This window comes from Nymphalis io, chromosome 22 (genome assembly GCF_905147045.1).
Source record: "Nymphalis io chromosome 22, ilAglIoxx1.1, whole genome shotgun sequence".
Classification (NCBI taxonomy): Eukaryota; Metazoa; Arthropoda; class Insecta; order Lepidoptera; family Nymphalidae; genus Nymphalis; species Nymphalis io.
In genome coordinates, this window is record NC_065909.1 from 9,885,016 (window position 1) to 9,912,375 (window position 27,360).

Below are 27,360 nucleotides of genomic sequence, written 5' to 3' on the forward strand. Positions count from 1 at the left end.
GCTCATGTGCCAATACAAGTCTTTCAAACAGATGGTGTAGTAGGATATAGCAAAATAGCTGTGCAGAATTTTAATTATGAAAGTAATACAACATCTTTACTTAAAAAGTAGATATGTTATGGTTATATATGAAATGGAAAAAATTATTATTGCCCGGTTGGAATGGTTATATTGAACATTTAACAAGTAATATTATACATTTTTCGGAATCTCGAATTTTATTTTTACCATTTATTCATCAACCTAGGACCTACAGCGAAACTATGGATACAATATTTTCATATGGTGTCTATTGCAAAGGAATTTATAAGAGCTGAACGTTTGGGAGATTGGCGAGCTAATTTGAATTGCGTTAAAGAAATGCTTCCCTATCTTCATGTGTCAGAATATTTTAATTATGCCAAGCCTGCGCATTTATATCTACAAGATATGATGCAATTAGAGAACTTGATGGATCCTGGTGTTTATCAAAGATTTACCGAAGGATTTTTCACTATTAGACGTTCTGATAAATTAAATTGTAGAACTTTGACGGATATGGTGATTGAACAATCAATGATGAAGTGTATGAAAACAGACGGAGGTGTTGCTCGAGGGAGAAGTATGCAAGAAAGTGTCATTAGTAAATGGGTTTATGGCATGCATACCATGAATACTGTGTGTGAAGGATTGGAAGATCTCGCTAATGTTAGAATGGACACAACAGACCAGCATGTGGATGCAAGCGATTCTTGTGCGAAGAGAGATATTGAAGATATTAATAAACTCTTATCACACGATCCGTTCCCTGTGTTTCCAAAACTTATGTCCGTTGCCAGCGGAGTCATACTGTCATAATGCTCGTGCAGTTGGACTTGCTTCTATAAGCAAAATCACTGGCCAAACGTTTAATAATATTAAATCAAAACGCGCTAATAGAGTACTTCCTCTTTTAAGTGCAAGTAGCGTCATAAAAGTACACGATGAAAAGGTGCCTATAGACCCTGTATTATTATTTCAACGCATGAGTATTACTAAGATATTTAAAGATTAACTTGAAACATTCTTCGCATATGAATTAGCTACTTACCCATTATCACTCTTTGATGCAGTGGGAATGCGTAAAACTATGAAGTCAGCTCTTTATAATTGCTTTGAATGTTTAAACTTCAACTTCAACTTCAACTTCAGGTAACACAAATGCTATCTACATCATCAATGGAGGGTATTTATTACACCGTATTGTATGGGATCGAGATGAAACATTTCATATTATTTTTGAAAAATATGTTCAGTATGTACAAACACATAACAGTCATAACAGTACGATTGTATTTGATGGTTATACTAATCATACGAAAAATATTAAAGCTGCAGAACAACGTCGTCCAAGTTCCAACAAACCAACAACAATTTCTTGCAAATACTCACAATAAGTCTCGCTTCATTTCAATGTTTTATGAAGAATTTACAGCTGCTGATATTCCAATAAAACAAGCTGATATATGATGCTGATGTCCTTATAACTGAAACAGCAATAGAACAATGGAAAAGTTCAAATACAACTGTTTTGTTGTTAGGGCAGATGTTGATTTGTTGATATTACTGACTGCACGGACTCCAAATGATAAAATTATTTACTTTTTGAAACCTGGGAAAGCTCAAGTACAATCAACAATATATTCATCACAAATTCTGACTGCATATCCAAAATGTCAAGCTCATATTTTATTTTTGCTGGTTGCGAAACTACATCAGCAATTTTTAAAAGAGGTAAAATAGCAGTATTTAAATTTTTTTTTTTTTTTTTATAGAATAGGAAGGCGGACGAGCATATGGGCCACCTGATGGTAAGTGGTCACCAACGCTCTTAGACATTGGCATTGTAAGAAATGTCAACCATCGCTTACATATCCAATGCGCCACCAACCTTGGGAACTAAGATTTTATGTCCCTTGTGCCTGTAATTACACTGGCTCACTCACCCTTCAAACCGGAACACAACAATATCAAGTATTGCTGTTTTGCGGTAGAATATCTGATGAGTGGGTGGTACCTACCCAGACGAGCTTGCACAAAGCTCTACCACCAGTAAATTGTCCGAAAAACATAATGATTTAATTGATTGCGCGTATTTACAAAGATTGACTCTTCTCCACACCACATCGTTACAAATAGAATTCGTTTTCTTCTTGCAATATATGGTGCTCCAAAAAAAATTGATTCCATAGACAAATATAAATATTTGAAGTTTGTAAAATCTGCATGGAACAAAAAAACAGTACAGTTGTCTTGTCTGCCTCCAACATCCGCTCCTGCCTTTCAACACTTGTATTGTGTGTATTATCAAGTTTAAGTATGGCTAGGCAATGAGCTGGACCCAGAAGGATGGGGTTGGAAATTAACAGATAATTATTTGGAGCTACTTCAAACTCTACTCCCGCCTGCTCCAGAAAAACTGCTTAATACTGTTTTTTGTAAATGCAAAACGGATTGTAGTAAGATTGTGGCTGTAAAAAAGTGGGATTATTTTGTTCGCCAGTATACATCAATTGTCAGGGTCAGACTTGCTCCAATATTGAAACAAATACAACCGTAACAGCCTGTGAATGTCCCACTGCTGGGCTAAAGGCCTCCTCTCCTCTTTTTGAGGAGAAGGTTTGGAGCTTATTCCACCACGCTGCTCCAATTCGGGTTGGTAGAATTCACATGTGGCAGAATTTCAGTGAAATTAGACACATGCAGGTTTCCTCACGATGTTTTCCTTCACCGTAAAGCACGAGATGAATTATAATCACAAATTAAGCACATGAAAATTCAGTGGTGCTTGCCCGGGTTTGAACCCACGATCATCGGTTAAGATTCACGCGTTCTTACCACAGGACCATCTCGGCGACAAAATACAACAGATGAAAATATTTATGATATTAATGAAGAGACAATTGATGCACCCCTTTTCTTAGAACAGCGAACAAAAATTCTGCAAGAAGAAGAAAATGAAGACGAAGAAATAATTGTCGAAGTAGAATTAGACAATTATCTAATATAAATACCATTTAGAAGAAAACAACCTATTCCACTTTGATCATTAGCAATATTGCCATTCTTTCAATCAATAGGATTCGATCTGATCAAACTTTCTTTATTACAGTAGATTGTGGAGTATACCTACTGGGTAAACCACGTTAAAAAAATGCGCCAAGTACATTATCTCATAGGTGGTGCATATTATACATTTCCGTATAATATGCACACATTTAAATAAAATTATAAAAATATGAATTTTCTAATGATTAAAACCTCGATATCTCACCGAATGGTGAGTCGTAAGAGAAAAAGTGACTGGGCTATTTTTGTAGAAAATTTTATGATCTACAACTTTTGTCTAACATATTTTCACGATAAAACTTACCGTTTTCGAGAAAAATGGAAAAATAACCTTAATTTTGTACGTTTTGTACCTTAAATAATGTTTTTTGCAGAAGTAGGATCGAAGGGGATTTTTGACATTTTATTTAAAATGATGTATTTAATGTCTCTGCCAATTTTCAGCTTTATGCGAATTTTGGCTAAGTCAAATGTTTATTTTGACTGGACTATTGCGAATGTAAGTGGCTTGTGATCGGTAAATATGATTAAGGATGGCAGTCCTTCGAATATTTTACGTTTTGTGTTTTACTCCCATATATATAGCTAGTAATTCACGATCGTATGTTGAATATTTTTTCTGAGCGTCTGTGAACTATTTTGAGCCGAGTGGTTGCCATTTTTCATTAATATATTGTTGTAATACAGCTCCAGCTGAGTTGTCAGAGGCGTCGCTGAATATCGCAAGTGTAGCTTGATGAGATGGGTGAGCGAGTAAAGTCGCGTTACAGATGCTTGCTTTACACGCTTCGAATGCTTGTGTGATTCGTTGTTTGAAACTATGACGTCATATAATGCGGCATGCGTGTCGTGTGTATTCTTGTTGCAATGCGTACTGCTACAAATACTTTCCGTAACGGAAAGAACTCAATACGAACAGTCGATTCGCGATCTTTTACCAATAGGAACTACTACGGAATATAAACCTTGACGGAACCAATTTTTATCTCCTATATTTTTAGTACCAAAACCAAACCGCAAATATTGGCTTATAATAAATTTAAAAACTCTAAATAAATTCATTGATACCGCACACTTCAAACTCGAAGACCAGCAGCGGCCCTATAAAACTGGTTTCCAAGGAATGTACTTCCGATTTATGAATTTATTGCCCTGCCTTTTGGCTTATGTATTGACCTTACTATTTTCACCAAAATTATGAAACCTGGGATCAGCTTATTGCGATCTTGTGGCCACTCGTAAACGATATATTATTGATATCTAATAGTCTAAAAGCCTGTCATAAAAACATAAACGATACAACGAGGCTGTTAGAAGCGCTAGGCTTTATTATAAACACAGAAAAGAGTAATCTCTCCTCTGATACCACATGTAAATTCCTGGGTTTTTAATTAACTCCCATAATTTAAAAGTTATTTTACATTATGATAAAATTACCAGATTCAAATCTGAATTAAATAAATTCCGTAGTGTAAAACGTTGTAAGGTTCGACAATTCGCTAGTTTAGTTGGGCTATTTAACTCAGCCTGCCCATCCGTCAAATACGGTTGGCTTTATACAAAAGAACTTGAAAGATGTAAATATTTAACTTTAAAAATAAAAACGATAATTATGACCAATTTATGAACATACCACCATCAATATTATCAGACCTGGATTGGTGGTCTCAAGCAATCGTTCGCCTGGTAAACGACATTAGAGAAAATGAGTTTTTGTTTGGAAATCTATTGTGATGTCTCAACAATGGGATGGGGAGCAGCCTGTGGTGGGAAACGGGCTAATGGGACGTGGACGGATAAGGAACGTTCCCGTCACATCAATTATCTAGAAATTTTAGCTGCATTTTTTTTCGAATTAAAAATATTTGCAAAGTCTTATCGTGACAATACTACAGCCATATCATACATAAATCGTATGGGAGGTGTTCAGTTCCCGCGACGAACAAACGTCATTGTTCTGTTGAGATCTCGGGCAATGTTGTTATTATATGCTCAGCCGATAATGTTGTCGCAGATGCCGAACCACGACGTATCCATCCAGATTTTGAATGGGAACTGTCAGATTTCGCATTTCAAAAAATTATATAAAATTTCGGAAATCCAAAAATTGACCTACCTTACCTAAAATATTACCTAAAAATTTACCTAAGTATGATACTACATGGCACGTCTATTGTTCTTAACTACTTAGCAAACTGGTACCCTAACGATACATTAAGTTTTGAAAAATTATCATCAAAATTATCAACTTTACATGCGATAACGACAGCACATAGAGTGCAAACGATCACCAAAATTTGTACAAAAAATATAAAATTTCTCGTTAATGAGATTAATATCAAAATCCCAGATTTGATAAAAACCCGTCCAGGGTCGTCGCAGCCACTGCTAATCCTTCCTTTTTTTCGTCAACGACCAGAAACATGCCCTGGTCTCATATTGAGCTGCTAAATATAAAACACAATCAACGTAGTACTGATGTTCTTTTTATAAGAAATCGAAAAACCTCATGCATCCATCACACCTCAGTCACTTAGTAGAGGGTTTAAATCAACTTTAAGTAGTTCTGGAATATATGTCAATTTATACCGCTAAAAGTACAAGTGGCTACTTCCAAGGCACATAGGCTGGGTGTCAAATTAGATCAGATCAGAAAAAGTACAGGGCGGAGCGGTCGCTCCAAAGTTTTTGGTAAATTTTATAAAAGAGAAATACCTCATTACTAATGCAAATCACAATGATACGTTCACAAGAATTGTTATGTGTGATACACTACATGATTGAATTAATTAAAATTAATATATTTTAAAAGAAGGATATTATACTTTCGTTTAAAATGTCCTGTTCTTTAAAGCTGATATTTTCACTCTCAATACCTACATGTAACTTTATGCTAATCTCGAGGACAAAGCATGAGTATAATATATGATTAAACGAACTTACCTGTACGTGAAGTTCTATCATAATTATAATAATAATGTCCTCCAGACCGATTTCGGTTACGGCGGCCAATCTCAAGAGTGATTAGCCAAATACGCAGGAGATATTATAGTGCACAAGTGTGTGCGCAAACACAGGTGCACTCCCTATTCCCTAACTCTCATAATCCGATGGGACGGCAATCCGACACGACCGGAAAGAGTTCAGGCGCAGTACCATCGGCTTTACGTGCTTTCCGAGGCATGGGAGTGTACACACTTCCAACTTCCAGACTCCGGGCTGCTACTCAGAATTTTCTGACAGACAAACCCAATAGCTTTTTTTATTTGCCCGACCTGGGAATTGACCCGGAGGGGGTCTGCCTTACATCAAGCCACTAGACCAACGAGGCAGTCATAATTATACGAGGACTTTGAAGAGAAGAGATTAGCATCCTACCCACCCCATTTACCATTTCCCTGATAATAAATTATTTTTTATTGGAAAAAGAGTGTCTGACCAGTGACAAATATTAACCATCTACTTGAAACTCAAATATCAAAATTTATAAAGAAGATGCTCTGAACATAATGAAGATAGTAGAAAGCGGCACCAGCATCAAGTTGTACTACTACTATAATAATAAAAAATCCAAATACAGTGCAGACTGGCGACATCTAGTGTCTACTACATGTAACATTATGCTAGACATTATGGTAAGTTCGTTTAATCATAAATTAAATCATATAATCGACTAAATGGGTACAATGATATTTATGATTATATACTAATGTATGGCATTCGATTAACGCTACAAGATTTACTATTGAGTTTCTTTCTTCGGTTCAGTTCTGCCAAGAGTAGAATCTGCGTATATCCACAACCAGTAGCTTTAAACCTTTGTGAAATATTTCGAATGTACTTATAAGTCTATCAGGCCTAAACCAACTATTTTAAAAATGCAAGCTCGTTACAAAAAAGACGATTTTTTGTCATTGCTTCGAAAATTAAAAACTATAAGAGCTTGCGATATAGGATTTTCAGGAATGCAAAATCAAATTTACGTTAATGATCACCTTTCTACTCGCAATAAAAGTTTATTCAATGAGGCAAAGCGTAAGTCAAAGGAAAAGGGTTATTTGTTTTGTTGGGTACGTAACTGCACGATTATGGTTAGACGCACAGAAAGCTCGCCTGTCCTGCACATCACTTCTGAAGATTGTTTAAAAAAAATCGTATAAGTGCGAAATTGTTTTATTTAAAACATAAGTTTCAAGTGTCTAATTTTATTTTGTTAGTATTTTTTCACAACTTTACTTTTTTAGTTAGTGTCCATTTTCATGACTTTTTTAGTAATTATTTTATTGTTAGTGTTGTATATTCTTTTATGATTTTATTCGTTTTATCTGAGCAGCGTTCATTGCGGGAATCATTTATTTCTGACTTATTAGAAATAGAAACTATGAAGGAATTTTTATTACAGATATGTAATATATACAATTATTATTTGTGTTTTAAGTATTCAACATGTTCTTAAGTATTTTTTATCAAAACGTCCGAGGTTTACGGACTAAAACTAATCAATTTTATAAAAACTTGCTTAATTGCGATTATGACATTATTTGCCTAACAGAAACTTGGCTTTTACCTGGAATCTTTGACAGTGAATTATTTGATGTTCGATATAATGTTTATCGTAACGACCGTGATTACGAGCAGTTAGAAATGACAAAGGGAGGTGGTACTCTGATAGCGGTCCGTCGCGAAATTGATGTTGATGTGAGAAATGTTCAGTTGCCTAATTGTCCTAGTGCTGAAGTCACTTATATAAAAATTATAACTAAACGCGGTATTATTAGGAAAATTCTGCATCTTTTTTGTTGTTACTTTCCACAGAATAATTCTCAAACGGATTCACAGCTTAATTTTTTTGAATTTATATCTGATTTGATTATAGAAAATTCACAAGATGATATAATTATTACAGGTGATTTTAATATACGAGATGCTGTTTGGTCATTAAATAATAATAATTCAATTTATATTTTAAATCCCTCGGAATGTCTCCTTGTACATCAAATATTTGTTTTTATGAATTTTACTGGATTACAACAATTAAATTATATTCTTAACTTAAATAACAGGCTCTTAGACTTAGTACTGTCCAATCTGAATTGTAACATATCTCGTGTAGACCCTTTATCAGAACCTGAAGATGAACATCATCCTTCCCTTTGTATTAAAGTTGATATGAATACCATTGAGCGAAATTTAAATCCAGCTATTCGTGTTGTACGTCGCTTTCACAGCGCTGATTATGATAAAATTAATTTTGAATTAGCTAAAGTTAACTGGCAACACGAATTTAAAAACAAAGATATTAGTCAGGCAGTTGATACGTTCTATCTTATCGTAAATCACATTATAGAGACATTTGTCCCGTCTAAGTGTATAAATGAGATCAATAAATATCCACGCTGGTTTACGCGACCCTTGATAAAATTAATTAATAAAAAATTAAAATTCCACAAAAAATGGAAAAATTATGGCCAACAAAACGATTATAACAAGTTCTCTGAATTACGACTACAATCAAAAAACTTAGAAGGAACGTGTTATAATGAGTTTCTGGAACGACGCAGAGAATAATATTCGTTTTAGCTCAAAACAGTTTTGGTCTTATATAAAGACTAAAAAAGGTCATACATCTGTACCTAATGTAATGTATTTTAACTCTCAAGTTGGATACAATGGACACGATATAGCAAATATGTTTAATTCTTATTTTCATTCAGTTTTTGAGGATAATAGTGGAAATCAAACAATGGATCACTATTCTACTAGCGCAAATCAGACTATCATCAGCTCTATCGAGATTGTTGACAAAAAAGTAGAACGATATTTAATATTATATTCGAACATAGATACATCCAAGGGTCCATATGGAATACATCCCATTTTCTTAAAAAACTGCAGTAAAGTGTTATGTGTGCCTTTAACAATGCTTTTCAAAAAATCATTGGACAACGGATTATTACCAACTATTTGGAAAAAATCTTTAATTACGCCGATTTATAAGTCTGGAAATAAAAACGATATAAAAAACTATCGCGGTATTTCTAAATTGTCAGTTATTCCAAAACTTTTTGAAAAGATTGTCTATGATACGATATTTCCATTATTAAGGCCTCTACTTACCTGTAACCAACATGGTTTTATTAATAAGCGATCCACTGAGTCCAATCTGTGTGAGTTCTTGCATACAGTATTGAGTGCTATGGAAGTTGGTTTCCAGGTAGATGTCGTATACACTGATTACTCGAAAGCATTTGATAAGATATCGCACAATTTGTTATTACAAAAACTTAACAACATCGGTATACATGGTGACCTTCTACGTTGGCTTACATCTTATCTCCGCGAAAGATCTCAAGCCGTTGCTATTAAAGGATATACGTCTAGTTATATTCCTGTAACATCGGGTGTACCACAAGGTTCTCACCTTGGCCCTTTACTTTTTAACATTTTTATTAATGACGTAACTAATTGTTTCAAAAATTCTCAAGTTTTATTATACGCTGATGACACTAAAATTTTTAAGATAATAAAAAATAATCAAGACTGTTTTCATTTACAAGAGGATTTAAATAAATTAGGACAATATTGCATTGCTAATAATTTGCAGCTTAATGTTGACAAGTGCTGTGTAATTACATTTTCGAAAAAAAAAGAACAAATAATTTTTGACTATTCCATATTTAATACTAAATTAAAAAGGGTAACCGAAGTGAGAGACCTTGGGGTACAACTAGACAACAAACTTATATTCGATAAGCATATTGAGGAAATAGTGATGAAGTCGTATAAAATGCTTGGATTTATCTTTCGGCAAGGGGCAGATTTTAAAAATATTCATACCTTTGTAATTTTGTACAATGCTTTCGTTAGATCACATTTAGAGTATGCGTCAACTGTTTGGAATCCACAATATGCAAAATATGTCAACCTAATTGAAAATATACAAAACAAATTTATCAGGAGGTTGCGATACAAATTTACTTTTCCTGACTCTGTTTTTATGCCACTTGAAGAACGTAGAGAACAAAGAGACCAAATGTTTCTTTACAAAATATTAAATAATTTTATTGATTCTCCATATCTGCTCAGTGAGATTTTATTTAAGTGTCCTCGTTTTAACGCTCGCTCTCAGGATACTTTTTCAATACCCATTTATAAAACTAATTATTTCAAAAATTCTTTTATTCTAAGATCTTGTAATAGTCATAATAGAAAATACAACCACATTGATCTGTTTAAAAATAGTTTAAGTAAATTTTATAATCTTGTGAAAAATACTTATTAGTAATTAACCATAACCATATTTACGTTAAAATTTTACTTTGTCATAAATAGTTATATTTTATGTAACATCAAAATTAGTCCACTTCCCTGTTAAAACAGTAGTGGAAACTTAACTGGCATAAATGTTAAAATATGATTATTATATTAAGTTGTAATATACGATATGCTGTATGTTTCCCTAATAAATAAATAAATAAATAAATAAATAAGTCTACTTGATTAATTATCACTAACTCAGCAAGCGCGCATTGTCGTGAAACTTTCTTATGAACGCGGGTTGACACAATAATTGCCAATTTATTTTTTACAAAGTGTAGCTTAAATTATAAAGATTTTAAATAAAAAATCCAACATACTTTAATTATTTTTATTATAGTCTAATGATGTGCTAAAAAATGTTTTAATTTTTTTTTTAATATTGAATGACTGATTTAAAATTTTTTTTAATCTTTGCTAATATAAAACATTTTTCTAAGTCAGTAAAAAACATTGTTTTATTTTTTAAGTCACAATCACACGTTTTATTCAAAGCATAATTAAATAAAAAGATTAATTTAGTCTAATAACACCCTAAAATTTTCATAAATCGATGACACGAAGCTAACTTTTATTAAAACTGGCCGTGTACTCTGACAAAATTAAAAAATTAAAGAAACACACGTTTCAAATTAATAATCTAAGCGAACTGCCACAGATAATACACAATTAATTATTTAACACCATCATTTCATCGCTTACCATTACTTTATAAAATTAAATTAATTCGGATTAATTGATACTTTGAGGCAAAGAGATCTAATAAAATACGTACTTAAAATTTATGTAATAAGGACTATTATTGTATAAACAATAAGATATGTAAAAAAATTTTAAAGTCGTTAAAAAGAAGATAAAAGTTAAAATGAATCTTAGTGGAATATATATAAAATACAAATTTGATGATAAATATAGAGTAAATGTAAAAAATACACTTATAAATATACATTTTTTAGTAGGATTACTTTTAAGGTATTTTTAGTTCATACAAATTATAAAATAAAATATTTACTTACAATTGTTTTTACAGATGAAAAACGAAACAGCAAATTATTTAATTAATTTTGTGCCCAGAAATATTTCTGAATTTCAAAATGGTGTCACTTAAAAATGTCTTACGTTTGTGTTACATAAATACGTATATTTAACTTAAAATAGCAAGTTATATCAGCTTACAGGAACTAGAAAAATCATTTAGATTTAATGTACAAAATTTAAATACTTCGACAAAAGATATGTATACAACAATACAATAATATGAATCTCGCCAAAATTTAAATTTAAAATGGCGTCATGATTATGTTTAAAAATATTTAATATTTTAATAAATTTAAATAACACAATACGAATTTGAAAATGGGGTCTTTTCAAAATAACAGAATATGACATAACAGAGCATTTTTTAATATTCTTGAGGATGGTTATCACTCAAATGCTATTTCTGATGTTAGGTCTGCTATTCTTTTAATAATTATTGTTATTTAGCTTAGCGGTATGTTTTTCCATTCATGTTGCCGCAGAGTCTTAAACACAGGCCATCCCTTATATATTCATAATGGCGCCTAATAAGAATAAAATATAATTTTCAAGCAGTGATGAATCGCTTGAATTTTGTAAAAATTTACCAAAATAGTAATATATAATTTTGTTTTCGTACATATTCAAATTTAGTATTGCATAAGTTAGGTAATAGACGAAATTTCATTTATATTTATAACTGATCAGAATATGATTGACGGGAATAGTTCGTGCTTATAATGCCTGAAGTTCTCAAAAAAATATGACCGAGTTATTACAACTTATACCTAAATACCTGGATGTTTATTTTTTAATTTATATATAATTAACATTATTTTATGCTGCAATTTTTTTAAATTTGTTATGTGTAATATAATAATCAGGTTAGTAAAGGTTTGAATATGTTTTTTTATTTAAAAAAATAACTTTTAACGCGACACGTTTTCTTAGACCAAAAACGTAAATGATACTAATTATCTTTGTTTAAAAAAATCTTATTCAACCATTAATTGCTTTTATTAAATTATGTTTAATATTATTGTAGTTTAATTAATATCGATGCCACAGATAGCTATAAAAATATTAATTAATACAAATCATAAAAAGTCAATGTCATATCGTCTAAAGTAAAATCGGCATTAAATAATCCGATCATTGATAGATAGATATCGTAATGTTATATAAATATGTATCATTAACTTAAAATTGCAATTTATAAACAGGAACTGGGTATATCATTTAATGTACAAAGTTTAAATACTAACAATATGAAAGCTAATTTTGGTTTACCTCTTGAGGTAGTGATTATATTAATGGCGCCAAAATTGTAATTCAAAATGGCGTCATGACGTTTGTGTTTTTAAAATGCTAAGCATGTTTTTTTTTTTAAATAAATACAAAAATTATTTTACCGTACAACATTATTGTTTTAAATTTATAATCAATTGTTATTGGAGTCTTACATATCAGCGCGGCTTAATGCAAAAGTAACATCGGCATTGTAAGAGCTACCATTAACAAAAAAAAAAAAATACAAACCTAAAGATTTGTTCCTTGGGGCGTGATTATCATTTTAAAAACAGTTACGTTATATACAGGGTTACAGGGTAATATGTCACGATTCTTTTAAAGGTTTATAGTTCAGGACAATAGCTATCAAATGACCCCCAAAGTGCTTATGCAAAAGTGTATCGTTTTCGAGTTATTAATTTTTTAATATTTTTTTTATTTAAAGGATGTTTAAGATTCTAAAATTCAATAAAAAAAAAATCAACGTATTTTCCCTATTTTTTTTGTATTTCTTGCTAGGGTACATCCTAGTTAATAATAACCAGTTATAAAACAAAAACAATCTTCAAGCATTTTTAAATTACAGATCCAAAACTGTACAACTTTTTGATTTTTAATTTTGATTCTTTAAGTTACTCGCAATTTTTTTGTAAAAATCACTATGGCTCTTATCGTGCGGATCATTTTAAAAACATCTGCGTTTCCTTAGCTATCCATCGGTACATAAAAAGTACAGTAACAATCATAAACTCAGGAGAAAATTAGATAACAAAGAGACCAGGTAGGAAATTCTAAGAAATGCTATTGTTAAGAAATTAAATCTGGATCAAAGACAAAAGGACCTCAATGCAAAGTAGTTAAAGATTATTTTTAATAGGGGTAATAGGTAAAAAAGGAGAGATAAACCAGAGCTGTCATTGCAATTTTGAATTTAAATCAAAAACAAAATACTTAATCTTTTTAGTTACTCCATACTTTCGAAATTACACTGTTTATTATTCATAATTCGTGTTCAAAATGAGATCCCCTATTTCGTATACAAATACACATTCTTTTTCTTAATTCACTTTTTACTACAACACTACTCAAGCTATGTCGAATAGAATTTGCAGCATTCATTATTCTTGTTTTGAGTTCTTCAATTGTTTGTACTGGTGAAACATCATAAACCAGGCTTTTCATATGCCCCCAGACATAATAGTCCATCGGAGTCAAATCTGGACTTCTCGCTGGCCATGGGATTGGTCCTCCTCTGCCAATCCATCTATTACGATAATTGCTGTCTAGCCACTGTCTTACGGACATTCGAAAGTGTGCGGGGCAACCATCATGCTGGAATATCATTCTCTGCCTAAGTTTCAGCGAAACATTTTCGAGTAACTCATGCAGGATTTCTCTAAGCAAGCTTTCATAACTTTCACCATTTAAGTTATCAGGTAGGAAATGTGGCCCAATAAGATTATCATTGATAATCTCCATCCAGACGTTTACCGAGAAACGTCTTTGGGAACCGCTTAATCGCTTTTTGTGAGGGTTTCCCTGTTCTTTTTGAGACCAATATCGAATATTGTGGTAGTTAGTAATACCATCTTTGTCAAACTTTGACTCGTCTGTCCATAAAATTTTTCTCAAAAAATTGGGATTTTCTGCATCACAGTGTAGCATAAATCGGCAAAAATCTAAACGTCTTGCAGGATCTCCTTCTTCAATCACGTGTACGGGTGTGTAATGATAGGGATACAATCCAGCCGCGTGGACAGTAAACCAGACTCTCCATTGAGATACGCCCAGTCGGTTTGCCACAATATTGGTGGAAACTGTAGGGTCCTCTCGAAAATGACGAATAATTACATCTTCTTCATCTGGAGAACGGACACGAGGGCGTCCGGAATCAGATTGTCTCCTTTGCACGCGACCAGTTTCTCTAATTCGACGATACACACCAATAAAGACACTATTGTCAGGTGTCCGGCGATCCGGAAATCGACGATTATACTCACGACGAGCAGCTGCGGCGTCACCGTTACAATATCCATAGCAAAATAAGATGTTAGCGTATTCCTCATTAGAGTACGGACGACGAGAAGAATTTTGTTCTGCAGCCATAATAGTTCTTTTTACGCGCCAAGTTATCATAAACACAAATCACAAATTCCTTTTAGCTAGCCGAGTCACGAAGTTGTAAGAAACAGAGTCCAGTAAACGAAGCGGTTTTTTTCAAAAATTTAAGAGATCAATATTCACTAAAGCGCGTCCACACTATACGAGCAGTGCAAGTACAGTGAGTATTATGTACCCCGACAAGGTTTTATTACTCTTATTCCTAAAAGAAATGAGATAAAAGGAAATTAGAAAAAATGACGGTAAATTAAAAGGAATTGATAATAGTATTCCACAAACAGCTCTGGTTTATCTCTCCTTTTTTACCTATTACCCCTATTAAAAATAATCTTTAACTACTTTGCATTGAGGTCCTTTTGTCTTTGATCCAGATTTAATTTCTTAACAATAGCATTTCTTAGAATTTCCTACCTGGTCTCTTTGTTATCTAATTTTCTCCTGAGTTTATGATTGTTACTGTACTTTTTATGTACCGATGGATAGCTAAGGAAACGCAGATGTTTTTAAAATGATCCGCACGATAAGAGCCATAGTGATTTTTACAAAAAAATTGCGAGTAACTTAAAGAATCAAAATTAAAAATCGAAAAGTTGTACAGTTTTGGATCTGTAATTTAAAAATGCTTGAAGATTGTTTTTGTTTTATAACTGGTTATTATTAACTAGGATGTACCCTAGCAAGAAATACAAAAAAAAATAGGGAAAATACGTTGATTTTTTTTTTATTGAATTTTAGAATCTTAAACATCCTTTAAATAAAAAAAATATTAAAAAATTAATAACTCGAAAACGATACACTTTTGCATAAGCATTTTGGGGATCATTTGATAGCTATTGTCCTGAACTATAACCCTTTAAAAGGATCGTGACATATTACCCTGTAACCCTGTATGTATGCATATATAACGTATAAAATATGTTATTACATTTAAATAGAAAATAACTAGTGTATTAAAGCCACAAGAGTAGACAAAGGCAAATTAACAACTGACATTGAATTGGCGCGATATCATTGGTCGAGATTTTGAATTATCTGTGATATTCATTATGGATTTGCAAAAAAATTGCGTTTTATTCGGGAAAGTAGTTAAGCTGAGCTGTTAGCGAATATCACGGGATATGGAAATATAAAGTTAGTTTATATTTACTCCTACGATTGGAATATACTAAATATACATTTCAACTAATTGTAAAAGGTGTATTAAATACAATATTAACACGCACATAGTGCTATTTTGATTTTAAATAAGAATATTTAATTTAAATCTCAGTTTATTTGAAATTTTAAGTCAACTAACTTCTAAACAAGTTATTATTGTAACAATTTAACATACGATAAGATTATCATAGTCGTGTCACCGTGGCATCACGGAAGGGTAGATAGGCAAACATGGTATAACTAAGAATTTAATGTTTTTGAATGTACATATTTTCAAATATAAAGACTTATAACATTTTACTGTTGCGATTTCTGTTTCTCTTTTTTAATTTCGAATAGGAAGGCTAATGTAATTTTGGTGGTAATTCTCTACCGCGTCATTGGCGTTTTACGAAATATTAACCATCATTTATATTGTCAATGTGCCACCAACATTGGGAACCAAGATGTAATATCCATTGTGTATGTACGTTATTTCATAAACCTAGTTATATAATTATTTAATATTAACTAGAAATTGGATGTATGTGTGTACATACATAAGAAGCCATTAGTTCCATATTATATTTTCATATATATATATATATATATATATATATATATATATATATATATATATATAAGCCTTTATATATTGCAATATTATTTATACATAAGCATAGACGTTTTGCATGTATGTTATATACGTAATAAAAACTCTGACACTGATTAATTAACTGACTGAATAAAAATGAGTTATGAGTGAAAATTTGCTCGACCACATATGATAGTTTATTAAAAATTTGTCCGCTAGTGTTAAATATATGAAAGTTTATATGGATGGTCCGCATTTTTTTTATACAGTGTTGCCAACTTGGGGGTTTTCCCCCTAAATAGGGCTATGTCAGATGAAATCAAATAGGATATTTTCAGGTCAGACATTTTTTAGGAGGAACATTTTTTTAAAGAAATTCTCTCCGGGGATTAACTCTTCAGCTTCATTTAATTGAGTATATTTCAAGTTTACTAATGCTACTTGCAGTACTTGATTTGCTTTTTTTTAACATCATATTATAAATGTATTTTGTATTTGTTTCAATTCATCCGTCAGGAGGATGCTTCTAAGAGGTTGGCAACACTGTTTTTATGTAACATAAAAATACCATCATCGTTTGTCGTTTTTTGTAATTTAATCCGCAAGGCGAAACGCCTCCCACGCAATCATGAAGTGAACACGACAAGAAAACTGGTTACAGATACAATTAATATATTTAATTTATATAGAATATTCTAGAGAGATCTCGAATTTTACATTGGAGCCGTGTTCTATAGAATTCATGGTATGTACGGGAAGGTTTGCGTGACCCGGCCGATGGCTCTGTAACAAAACAATTTCGTTAATATATAAAAATGGCTGTTTGTGTATCTGTTTGTGATTAATAGAGTTCGGACCGTTTGAATCACCATTATAGTTGAAATTTAGATGTATGTCTCATGGATGATTTTATAATATCCACTTCGTTGTAACGCCGCTAGATGGCGCTGTACCACATTAACAGCCACCTACCGGGTTTTGCTAGTAAAGTACAAAAGTGTCTGTTGGTCGAAGATATCTCTTCTTAAGAACAAAACTTATTCCAACATGATTCAAAACAGTTATAGTATATAAATGTCCCACAGCTGGGCTAAAACCTCTCCTTCTCAGGAGAAGGTTTGAGCTTATTCCACAACCTGCTTCGATGCATGGATTTCCTTCACCGAACACTTATAAATTAAATGTGTGAAAGTCAGTGGAGCTAGCAATCTAGGATACCAACACTGAGCTGACGATATACTTTATTGGCTCAACAATTCAACTGTAATTAGAAGTTATCGTTGGGTTCGTTGAGCGGTACCTGGTCCCCAGCCCCACCGTGAACAGCAGCCGGCGGCCCCGCACGAGGTACTCCGGACAGCGGGCGAACCTGAACAGCACGGAGGCCCCCTCGCCCGCCCTCAGCACGTTGTTCGGAGACATTATACCCTAAAGCGAAAAATATATCCGTGGTCAGCGATGAGATGAGCAACCCGATGGTAAGTGGTCACCACCGCCCATAGACTTTGACACCGCAATAAATATTAACCATCGCTTACATCACTAATGCGTCACCAACCTTGGGAACTAAGATGTTATGTCCCTCGTGCCTGTAGATACACTGTTTTACTCACCAACAACAATGCTATTGCTGTTTGGCGGCAGAATATATTATAAGTGTGTGTGGTAACTGGTGGTAAGGGCATTGTGCAAACCCGCCTGGGTAGGTACCACCCACTCATCAGATATTCTACCGCTAAACAGGAATATAACATAAAAAAATAAATATCATTATCATACTTAAGTATTTTACGCAACACCACAAATTATACCAAAATTAAACTATTTAATTCCACTCCGCAAAGTGAGTTTGATGTATGTATTCGTTACCTCGATAATGGCCGTCTGACGCACGTTCCCGACATGCACAGAGCACTGGAACCCTGGGTAGATGGCCGTGGAGTGTCTCAGGACATGCACGGATGCCTGTTACATTCAATCAAATTTAATTCATGACCGCATTACATATTATATTGCACAGTCTGTGCTAATATTGCTAGCATATAAAAAAACAGCCGAGATGGTTTAGGCACCACTGAATTTTCATGTACTTAATTTGTGATTATAATTCATCTCGTACTTTACGATGAAGGAAAACATCGTGAGGAAACCTGCATGTATCTAATTTCACTGAAATTCTGCCACATGTGTATTCCACCAAACCGCACTGGAGCAGCGTGGTGGAATAAGCTTGCCCGGGTTTGTACCCACGTTCATCGGTTAAGATTCACGCGTTCTTACCACTGGGCCATCTCGACCTTATAATCGATATATAAATCGTTTGTATAATATAATTTTAAATATAAAGCTACAACCAGTAAACCAGTACTCTGTAAGAACATTCTCTCACTCACCGCAGAAAACGGTAATAATTGTAACATTTCACCACACGCATCATCATCGTGTCAACATTTCACCGGAGAGTGATGAATCTAAAATTCTAGAATAGGACTACTGGCCGCGTATATATATTCTGTCTTAAATACATGTAAGTTTTTATTTAGTAATAAGGTTTGAATTAGCGACCCACCTGTCGTCCTCTGCAAGTCCCGGGCGGACAGCCTCCGAAGGTGGGCCGCTCGTGTCCCGCGGCGTAGCCCCCCGGCCGCGCTAGCAGCACCATGCCCTGCCGCAGTCCCGGCGGGAAGCGACCCAGGCCCAGCGACGCCGACTGTCCCGCGCGCACGCTGCCGCACGGGACGCGGTTGCGGTATATCGTGCGCACGGATATCCTGGGATATCCGGATTTATCGGAGGTCCTGTGGGGGGGGGTGTTGAGGCCGGCGCCGCGCACGCAGCTCACCGGGAACACGGCCACCCTGCCGGCCGACACTACTGTGATTTGCGTTCAACTATATATATATATATATATCTGATCCGAAACTAAGCAGAGCTTGTACTATGGCAATCAGACAACTGATATACTATTGTATAGACAATTACACACAGACTCAGGAAAAACAGACATGTTAATGCACACAATTGTCTGTCCTGAGTGGGAACCGAACCAACAACCTTTGGCGTGAAAGGCAAGTATCTAGCAAGGGTGGTTGGCGTAGCTATAGACAATACTATTACCATTACCAATAGTATGGAACTCGTTTTAAGGTCATACGTAAGAGTTCACCCAGAAACACTTCGGGTTTAAATAAAGGCTTGTGAAGCTAAGCTTGTGAGTGGGTGATACCTACCCAGTTAGCTACCTAAGTTATATATAATGTTATATATTTAATATTATTTATTATTCACTTGCGTCACCAGGTGCTGGAAGTGTCGCTCGCACGGCGAGACCAGCTGCAGTTTGTACTCGACGTTCCCGAAACGAGGCTCCGGGGGTAGCACTCGTCGCCGGAATCGTTGGCGTCGGATGTTCTGAGGGCCAAATCGAATATATTTAACATTGATCTTATTTCGATTACTGCCATCCGCGTTCGGTGAGACCGACTCACTGTTTATGATCTCCTGGTACATTAACACTGTAATGATAAATGAAACTAATTGACTCTTTTAATCTAATCGTTCGGTGAGACCGACTCACTGTTTATGATCTCCTGGTACATTAACACTGTAATCCTAACTGAAACTAATTGACTCTTTTAATCTAATTGTTCGGTGAGACCGACTCACTGTTTATGATCTCCTGGTACATTAACACTGTAATCCTAACTGAAACTAAATGACTCTTTTAATCTAATCGTTCGGTGAAACCGTCTCACTGTTTATGTTCTCCTGGTACATTAACATCGTAATCCTAATTCTAAATCTTTGAAACTAATAATAATAATATCCTGGGACATTTTTCACACACGGCCATCTAATCCCAAATTAAGCTTGTACAAAACTCGTGCTATGGAAACCTGACAACTGATAGACTACATATACTACTTTTCTTTTGTAAATACATACTTATACAGAAAATTACACCCAGCTCAGGACAAACAGATATGTTCATGCACACAAATGTCTGTCCTCGGTGGGAATCGAACCCACAACCTTCGGTGTGAAAAGGCAAGTATCTACTAACCACGCCCAACGTCTCGTCAAAATTAACTCTTTTAATCGAATCGTTCGGTGAGACCGACTCACTGTTTATGATCTCCTGGTACATTAACACTGTAATGATAACTGATACTAATTGACTCTTTTAATCTAATCGTTCAGTGAGACCGACTCACTGTTTATGATCTCCTGGTACATTAACACTGTAATCCTAACTGAAACTAATTGACTCTTTTAATCTAATCGTTCGGTGAGACCGACTCACTGTTTATGATCTCCTGGTACATTAACACTGTAATCCTAACTGAAACTAATTGACTCTTTTAATCTAATCGTTCGGTGAGACCGACTCACTGTTTATGATCTTCTGGTACATTAACACTGTAATCCTAACTGAAACTAATTGTCTATTTTAATCTAATCGTTCGGTGAGACCGATTCACTGTTCATGATCTCCTGGTACATTAACACTGTAATCCTAACTGAAACTAATTGACTCTTTTAATCTAATCGTTCGGTGAGACCGACTCACTGTTTATGATCTCCTGGTACATTAACACTGTAATCCTAACTGAAACTAATTGACTCTTTTAATCTAATCGTTCGGTGAGACCGACTCACTGTTTATGATCTCCTGGTACATTAACACTGTAATCCTAACTGAAACTAATTGACTCTTTTAATCTAATCGTTCGGTGAGACCGACTCACTGTTTATGATCTTCTGGTACATTAACACTGTAATCCTAATTCTACATCTCTGAAACTAATTGACTCTTTTAATCTAGATGTTAGTTAATGAGCTTAAATATAAAGCCTTGATTGAAATCCCGGGTGAAGCGAATAGATATGTTATACCGTGGAAAGCAAGCAAAGCCTTAAGAAAAAACGTATAATTACCCAAAATTACAACACATAAGAGATGAGATGGTCTAGTGGTAAGAACGCGTGAATCTTGAACGATGATCGTGGGTTCAAGTGGTACGGTGAAGGAAAACATCGTGAGGAAACCTGCATGTCTACTTTCACTGAAATTTTGCCACATGTGTATTCCACCAACCCGCATTGGAGCAGCGTGGTGGAACAAGCTACATACCTTCTCTTCAAAAAGGGAGAGGAGATCTAAGCCCAGCAGTGGGACATACACAGGCTGTTACTTTACTTTACTACTTTACAACACATAAATTATAATACTTTTTTTTAATTAACAAAAAACATCACTTACGTATCATCGCAGAAGTCTTCCATATCATCAGAGCTGTAGAAGAAGTCACTCTCCAAGTCCTCGGAATTGAAATCACCAGCTAAATACATATCGTCCTTTATCCTGACCTTCTCCAACTTATCGATGACATTGTACACTCTATCGGCAAACTTTGTCCCACTTCTCGTTGCATCCTCATCATCATTGGTCGGTTTCCTCTTCGTCTTCTTAAAATCGTCTTCCGATTACAAATCGTTGACGTTCTTTCCGATTTTCTCGTCACAGACCTTTGGTATCGACGATTGATTATTCAACGGTTCCGGTACTTCTTGTGATGAACTCTGCCATGCTGTTGTTAGGACGTCCTTCGCTGGCGATACTTTGTTCTTCTTCCTTCTGTTCTTCCTGCCCGAGTTCCTTCTGCAGGGTTAAATTTTCAAAAATCCTTCCTAAGTGCTAACCTATTGCGTAAAAGGAACCCGTATGCAAATTTTCATGTCGCAGTAGTTTGGGCTGTGCGTTTATATGCCAGTATGTTATATATATGTAAATGAAGCTCTTTGGGCTCTTCATTAAATTTAAATTGCACGTGCATTAACTTCGACTTAATACGTCCAAGTATTATCTGTTGTGGCAACACTTTGCATTATGCCATGTGTCATTCTATAATTAGAGAAATTCACACTGGCTTAATATAATAAAAAGTTAACGACGTTTTTTTAAAAAAAGAAACAATTCAGATTGTAAAAAAATATTTGAAGCAATAGCTTTTAATGTTGTTTCTTTTTACGGGTTAGTAAATAATTATAATTTGTACTCATACTTTGTTTGCAGAAGTAATTTGTGATATGATATAAAAAAGAATAAATTTCGCTTAACAGAGCAACGACTTTAGTTTTTATTTCAATAAATAAACTTATTACATATATACAAAGGTTTGTACATACCCTTGGGTGCGTCTGGGTTCTTCCTGCCGTTCTCTTGATCGTTTTTATGTTTTTTCATATTTATTCGTTTATTTGTTTTTTTTTTCATATTTATATGTTTATTACGTCATTATTGTTCGAATAATAATAATATCCTGGGACATTATTCACACACGGCCATCTGATCCCAAACTAAGCAGAGCTCGTACTACGGAAATCAGACAACTGATATACTACATATACTACTTTTCTTTTGTAAATACACACTTATATAGATAATTACACCCAGACTAGGGACAAACAGACATGTTCATGCACACGAATATCTGTCCTGGTGGGAATCGAACCAACAACCTTCGACGTGAAAGGTAAGTGTCTACCAACCACTCCAACCGGCCCGTCAATAATGAAATTTAAATATTAAACAAATGGAAGAAATATGTATAATCCGCGCGCGATTAGAATGGTATAAGACATTTTGGAACCAAGACTCGCGTGGATTTTTGCTTTTTATTTGTTATTTTATTGATTTATGGTTAGACAATTATTTTAGAATGTCTTACTTATACTTTTAGATTTAGTTATGTTTATTAAGCTTATTTTTGTTTTGCTTTTAGAATACTAGTTAACACTCGCAGTTTCGCACGCGTGTTATAGGGGGGTGGTTAAGCCGTGAAAGCGTAACAGACATACAGTTACTTTCGCATTTATAATATTAAGTATAGATGATATTTTTGTTCAGAACTTCATTGCTTACGTTTCAACAATACAACAACAACCGAAGGGAGTCCAACGGCTTTACGTGCTTTCCGAGGCACGGGTATGAACACACATCTAACATCCAAACTCCGAGCTGCTATTGAGAATTTTCAAAAGAATAACCCAATAACTTTCTATCAGCCCCACCCGGGGATTGAACTGAGGACCTCGAGATCAGCGGCCTTATATATCGCTTCTAGACCAACAGGGTCAAAAGAATCCTTACCAATATTATGAATGTGAAAGTGTGTTTGTTTCTTTGTTACGCTTTTACGTTTTAACTTCTCGACCGATTATCATGACCGAAAAAATGTTGACATTGTAACAGAAAAGGACAAAGGACATACATCTGTCTCAGTCCCTCAAACATGGGTCAAGCTGCGGGCGAAAACTATTATTATATAAATAGATGTACTTCGCAGTGTCACCCTCTTTAAATTTAGACTCTTAACGTGACAATCGTGAATTTTCTTATTATAAATAAATTTAAATAGAGTTCACTGACACGATAAAAATAAAATTAGCATGCTTTGAATCCGTAACAGCCTGTGAATGTTCCACTGCTGGACTAAAGTCCTCCTCTCCTCTTTTTGAGGAAAAGGTTTGCAGCTTATTCCACAACGCTGCTCCGATGCCAGTTGGTGGAATACACACGTGGCAGAATTTCAGTGTAATCAGACACATGCAGATTTCCTCACGATGTTTTCCTTCACCGTAAAGCAAGAGATGAATTATAATCACAAATTAAGCACATGAAAATTCAGTGGTGCTTGGCCGGGTTTAAACCCACGATCATCGGTTAAGATTCACGCGTTGTTACCACTGGGCCATCTCGGCTCTATGTTTTGAATAAAACTACTAATATACATAATAACATTAAGCATATTAATAAATGAAAAGGAATGTTTGTAAGTATGTTTGTCGTTATGTAAACGTTCTTGAACTAATCATTCGATTGTGTATGAGTTTTGGTGAGGTGTTCTGTGTAAAACTGCGAAGATTTCTGACTCAAAAATAAGTAATTTTTTTTTGTCTGTCCTTCCGTAAAAACATTTTATTTAAGCCCTTAAAATATTACGGAGTTAGTAATCTATATAATAACGCGCTTCTAACCACGAGGGTAATGCAGTAACCTGAGACAGCTCCTAACCTTCATAGAGGGATATAAGACCTTAAAGCTTAAAGCAGCAGTAGATACTTGTCTTTTTTTTGTATCTTGTAAAATGCTCGAATTCAGGGCGTCATTTTCTTTGACGTCAAAAAAAAAACCTGTCATAGTTTTTTCTTATAATCATTGTATTAAAGAAAAATCATGACGGCAACTTTAAAATAACATATATACTAATATTATCGACATTAACTAGCCCTTACTACATCTATAAACATACTTACATAGGTACAAGTTCTGTAGACATATTTGAATTTGCATATTTCGACCGTAATTTTTTCTACTCTTTAATTTTTTTTTATGAATAACACTAAAGCTCAAAAAAAAGAATCCTTTAACAAAGGAAAAGAAGGCACTGAACTGTTTTATCTAAAGTCTATATAATCTTATACAGTGTTGAAGGTTTAAGCTTATTCCACAACCTGCTTCGATGCATGGATTTCCTTCACCGAACACTTATAAATTAAATGTGTGAAAGTCAGTGGAGCTAGCAATCTAGGATACCAACACTGAGCTGACGATATACTTTATTGGCTCAACAATTCATCTGTAATTAGAAGTTATCGTTGGGTTCGTTGAGCGGTACCTGGTCCCCAGCCCCACCGTGAACAGCAGCCGGCGGCCCCGCACGAGGTACTCCGGACAGCGGGCGAACCTGAACAGCACGGAGGCCCCCTCGCCCGCCCTCAGCACGTTGTTCGGAGACATTATACCCTAAAGCGAAAAATATACCCGTGGTCAGCGATGAGATGAGCAACTCGATGGTAAGTGGTCACCACCGCCCATAGACATTGACACCGCAATAAATATTAACCATCGCTTACATCACCAATGCGTCACCAACCTTGGGAACTAAGATGTTATGTCCCTCGTGCCTGCAGTTACACTGTTTTACTCACCAACAACAATGCTATTGCTGTTTGGCGGCAGAATATATTATGAGTGTGTGGTAACTGGTGGTAAGGGCATTGTGCAAACCCGCCTGGGTAGGTACCACCCACTCATCAGATATTCTACCGCTAAACAGGAATATAACATAAAAAAATAAATATCATTATCATACTTAAGTATTTTACGCAACACCACCAACTATACCAAAATTAAACTATTTAATTCCACTCCGCAAAGTGAGTTTGATGTATGTATTCGTTACCTCGATAATGGCCGTCTGACGCACGTTCCCGACATGCACAGAGCACTGGAACCCTGGGTAGATGGCCGTGGAGTGTCTCAGGACATGCACGGATGCCTGTTACATTCAATCAAATTTAATTCATGACCGCATTACATATTATATTGCACAGTCTGTGCTTATATTGCTAGCATATAAAAAAACAGCCAGATGATCCAGGCACCACTGAATTTTCATGTACTTAATTCGTGATTATAATTCATCTCGTACTTTACGATGAAGGAAAACATCGTGAGGAAACCTGCATGTGTCTAATTTCACTGAAATTCTGCCACATGTGTATTCTACCAAACCGCACTGGAGCAGCGTGGTGGAATAAGCTCCAAACCTTCTCCTCAAAAAAGGGAGAGGAGGCCTTTAGCCCAGCAGTAGGACATTCACGTGCTGTTACGGATAAAAAAACACACACACACACAATGTGCTGTGCAAACATATACAATTCTATAGTCGATTCCAATAGCAAGTAGAGTATATAAGCAACTTTGACATTGAAATTTGGTCGAAATCTTAATATTCTGTGGTATTGACTATGGATTCGCGAAAAATTTACCGTTTTGGTTATCTGTGAAGTTGTTATCGGAACTTTGTAAGTAAAACTAAAATGTATATAAGTGGTTAAGTGTAACAGTGTCGTGTTGTATATAGAGATATATTGATCGAGAAGTGTTTGTAGTGTACAATACAGCAGAGCTGGTAGCGAATCGCATGGAATCGCATATCTAAGGTTTGCTAATCTTTTAAAAACGAGTAGAGTTTTCTGCTCACCTGAAAGTATACACAGCCTCTAGGGTCGTTTGGGTCTTCGAGGAACACCAGGTCGTCACACACGCACTTATCCTGCGTGTCGTTCGACACGTGCGCGTCGCTGTACTTGCTCCCGTCGTCCGACACGTACACGTTCGTGCACTTCGTGTCCGATGTCTTCGTGAGGCTGTTCTTCACGTTGGCGATGTCCTGGAGGATATTCTTGTTCTGTCTCCTCGCGTTCTTTCAATTCTTCTCCGAAGCTTGCGACGATTGGACTAGTTCTGATATCTGTAACGATGAATTTTGAAAATAAAAAAATATATCACTTTTTTAATTTCGTATAGGTACGATGGCAAATGACCACCTTATGGTAAGTGGTCGTCACTACCCATAGACTTTGTCACAGTCTATTAATCACCCCTAACATCATAATGCGCCATCAAACTTGGGGATTAAGATATTACGTCTCTTGTGCCTATAGTTACACTGTCTAACTCATCTTTCAAACTAGCACACAATAATACTAAGTATTGCCATTTGGCGATAGAGACGTTATTCAAAAAAGCATTTTTAAATCGTTTCAGTACAGTAACAGCCTGTAAATGTCCCACTGCTGGGCTAAGGCCTCCTCTCCCTTTTTGAGGAGAAGGTTTGGAGCTTATTCCACCACGCTGGTCCAATGTGGGTTGGTGGAATACACATGTGGCAGAACTTCGATGAAATTAGACACATGCAGGTTTCCTCACGATGTTTTCCTTTACCG

General features: G+C 34.9%; 1 protein-coding gene and 1 long non-coding RNA gene across 2 annotated transcripts; both read right to left on the reverse strand.

The window, feature by feature from the left end:
• Positions 1-17,292: 17,292 nt before the first annotated feature.
• Positions 17,293-19,308, reverse strand: LOC126777284 (GTP-binding protein 2-like). Its single transcript, XM_050500294.1, has 4 exons — positions 19,134-19,308; positions 18,434-18,529; positions 17,865-17,992; positions 17,293-17,347 (listed from the first exon to the last, which is right to left on the reverse strand). Exons 1-4 carry the CDS (start codon positions 19,224-19,226, stop codon positions 17,305-17,307), a joined length of 360 nt encoding a protein of 119 aa, XP_050356251.1. The 5' UTR covers positions 19,227-19,308; the 3' UTR covers positions 17,293-17,304.
• A 5,936-nt stretch (positions 19,309-25,244) lies between these two features.
• On the reverse strand, positions 25,245-26,855 carry LOC126777302 (uncharacterized). Its single transcript, XR_007670032.1, has 3 exons — positions 26,616-26,855; positions 25,812-25,907; positions 25,245-25,372 (listed from the first exon to the last, which is right to left on the reverse strand). It is a non-coding gene; the product is annotated as an uncharacterized LOC126777302 (long non-coding RNA).
• Positions 26,856-27,360: the final 505 nt, after the last annotated feature.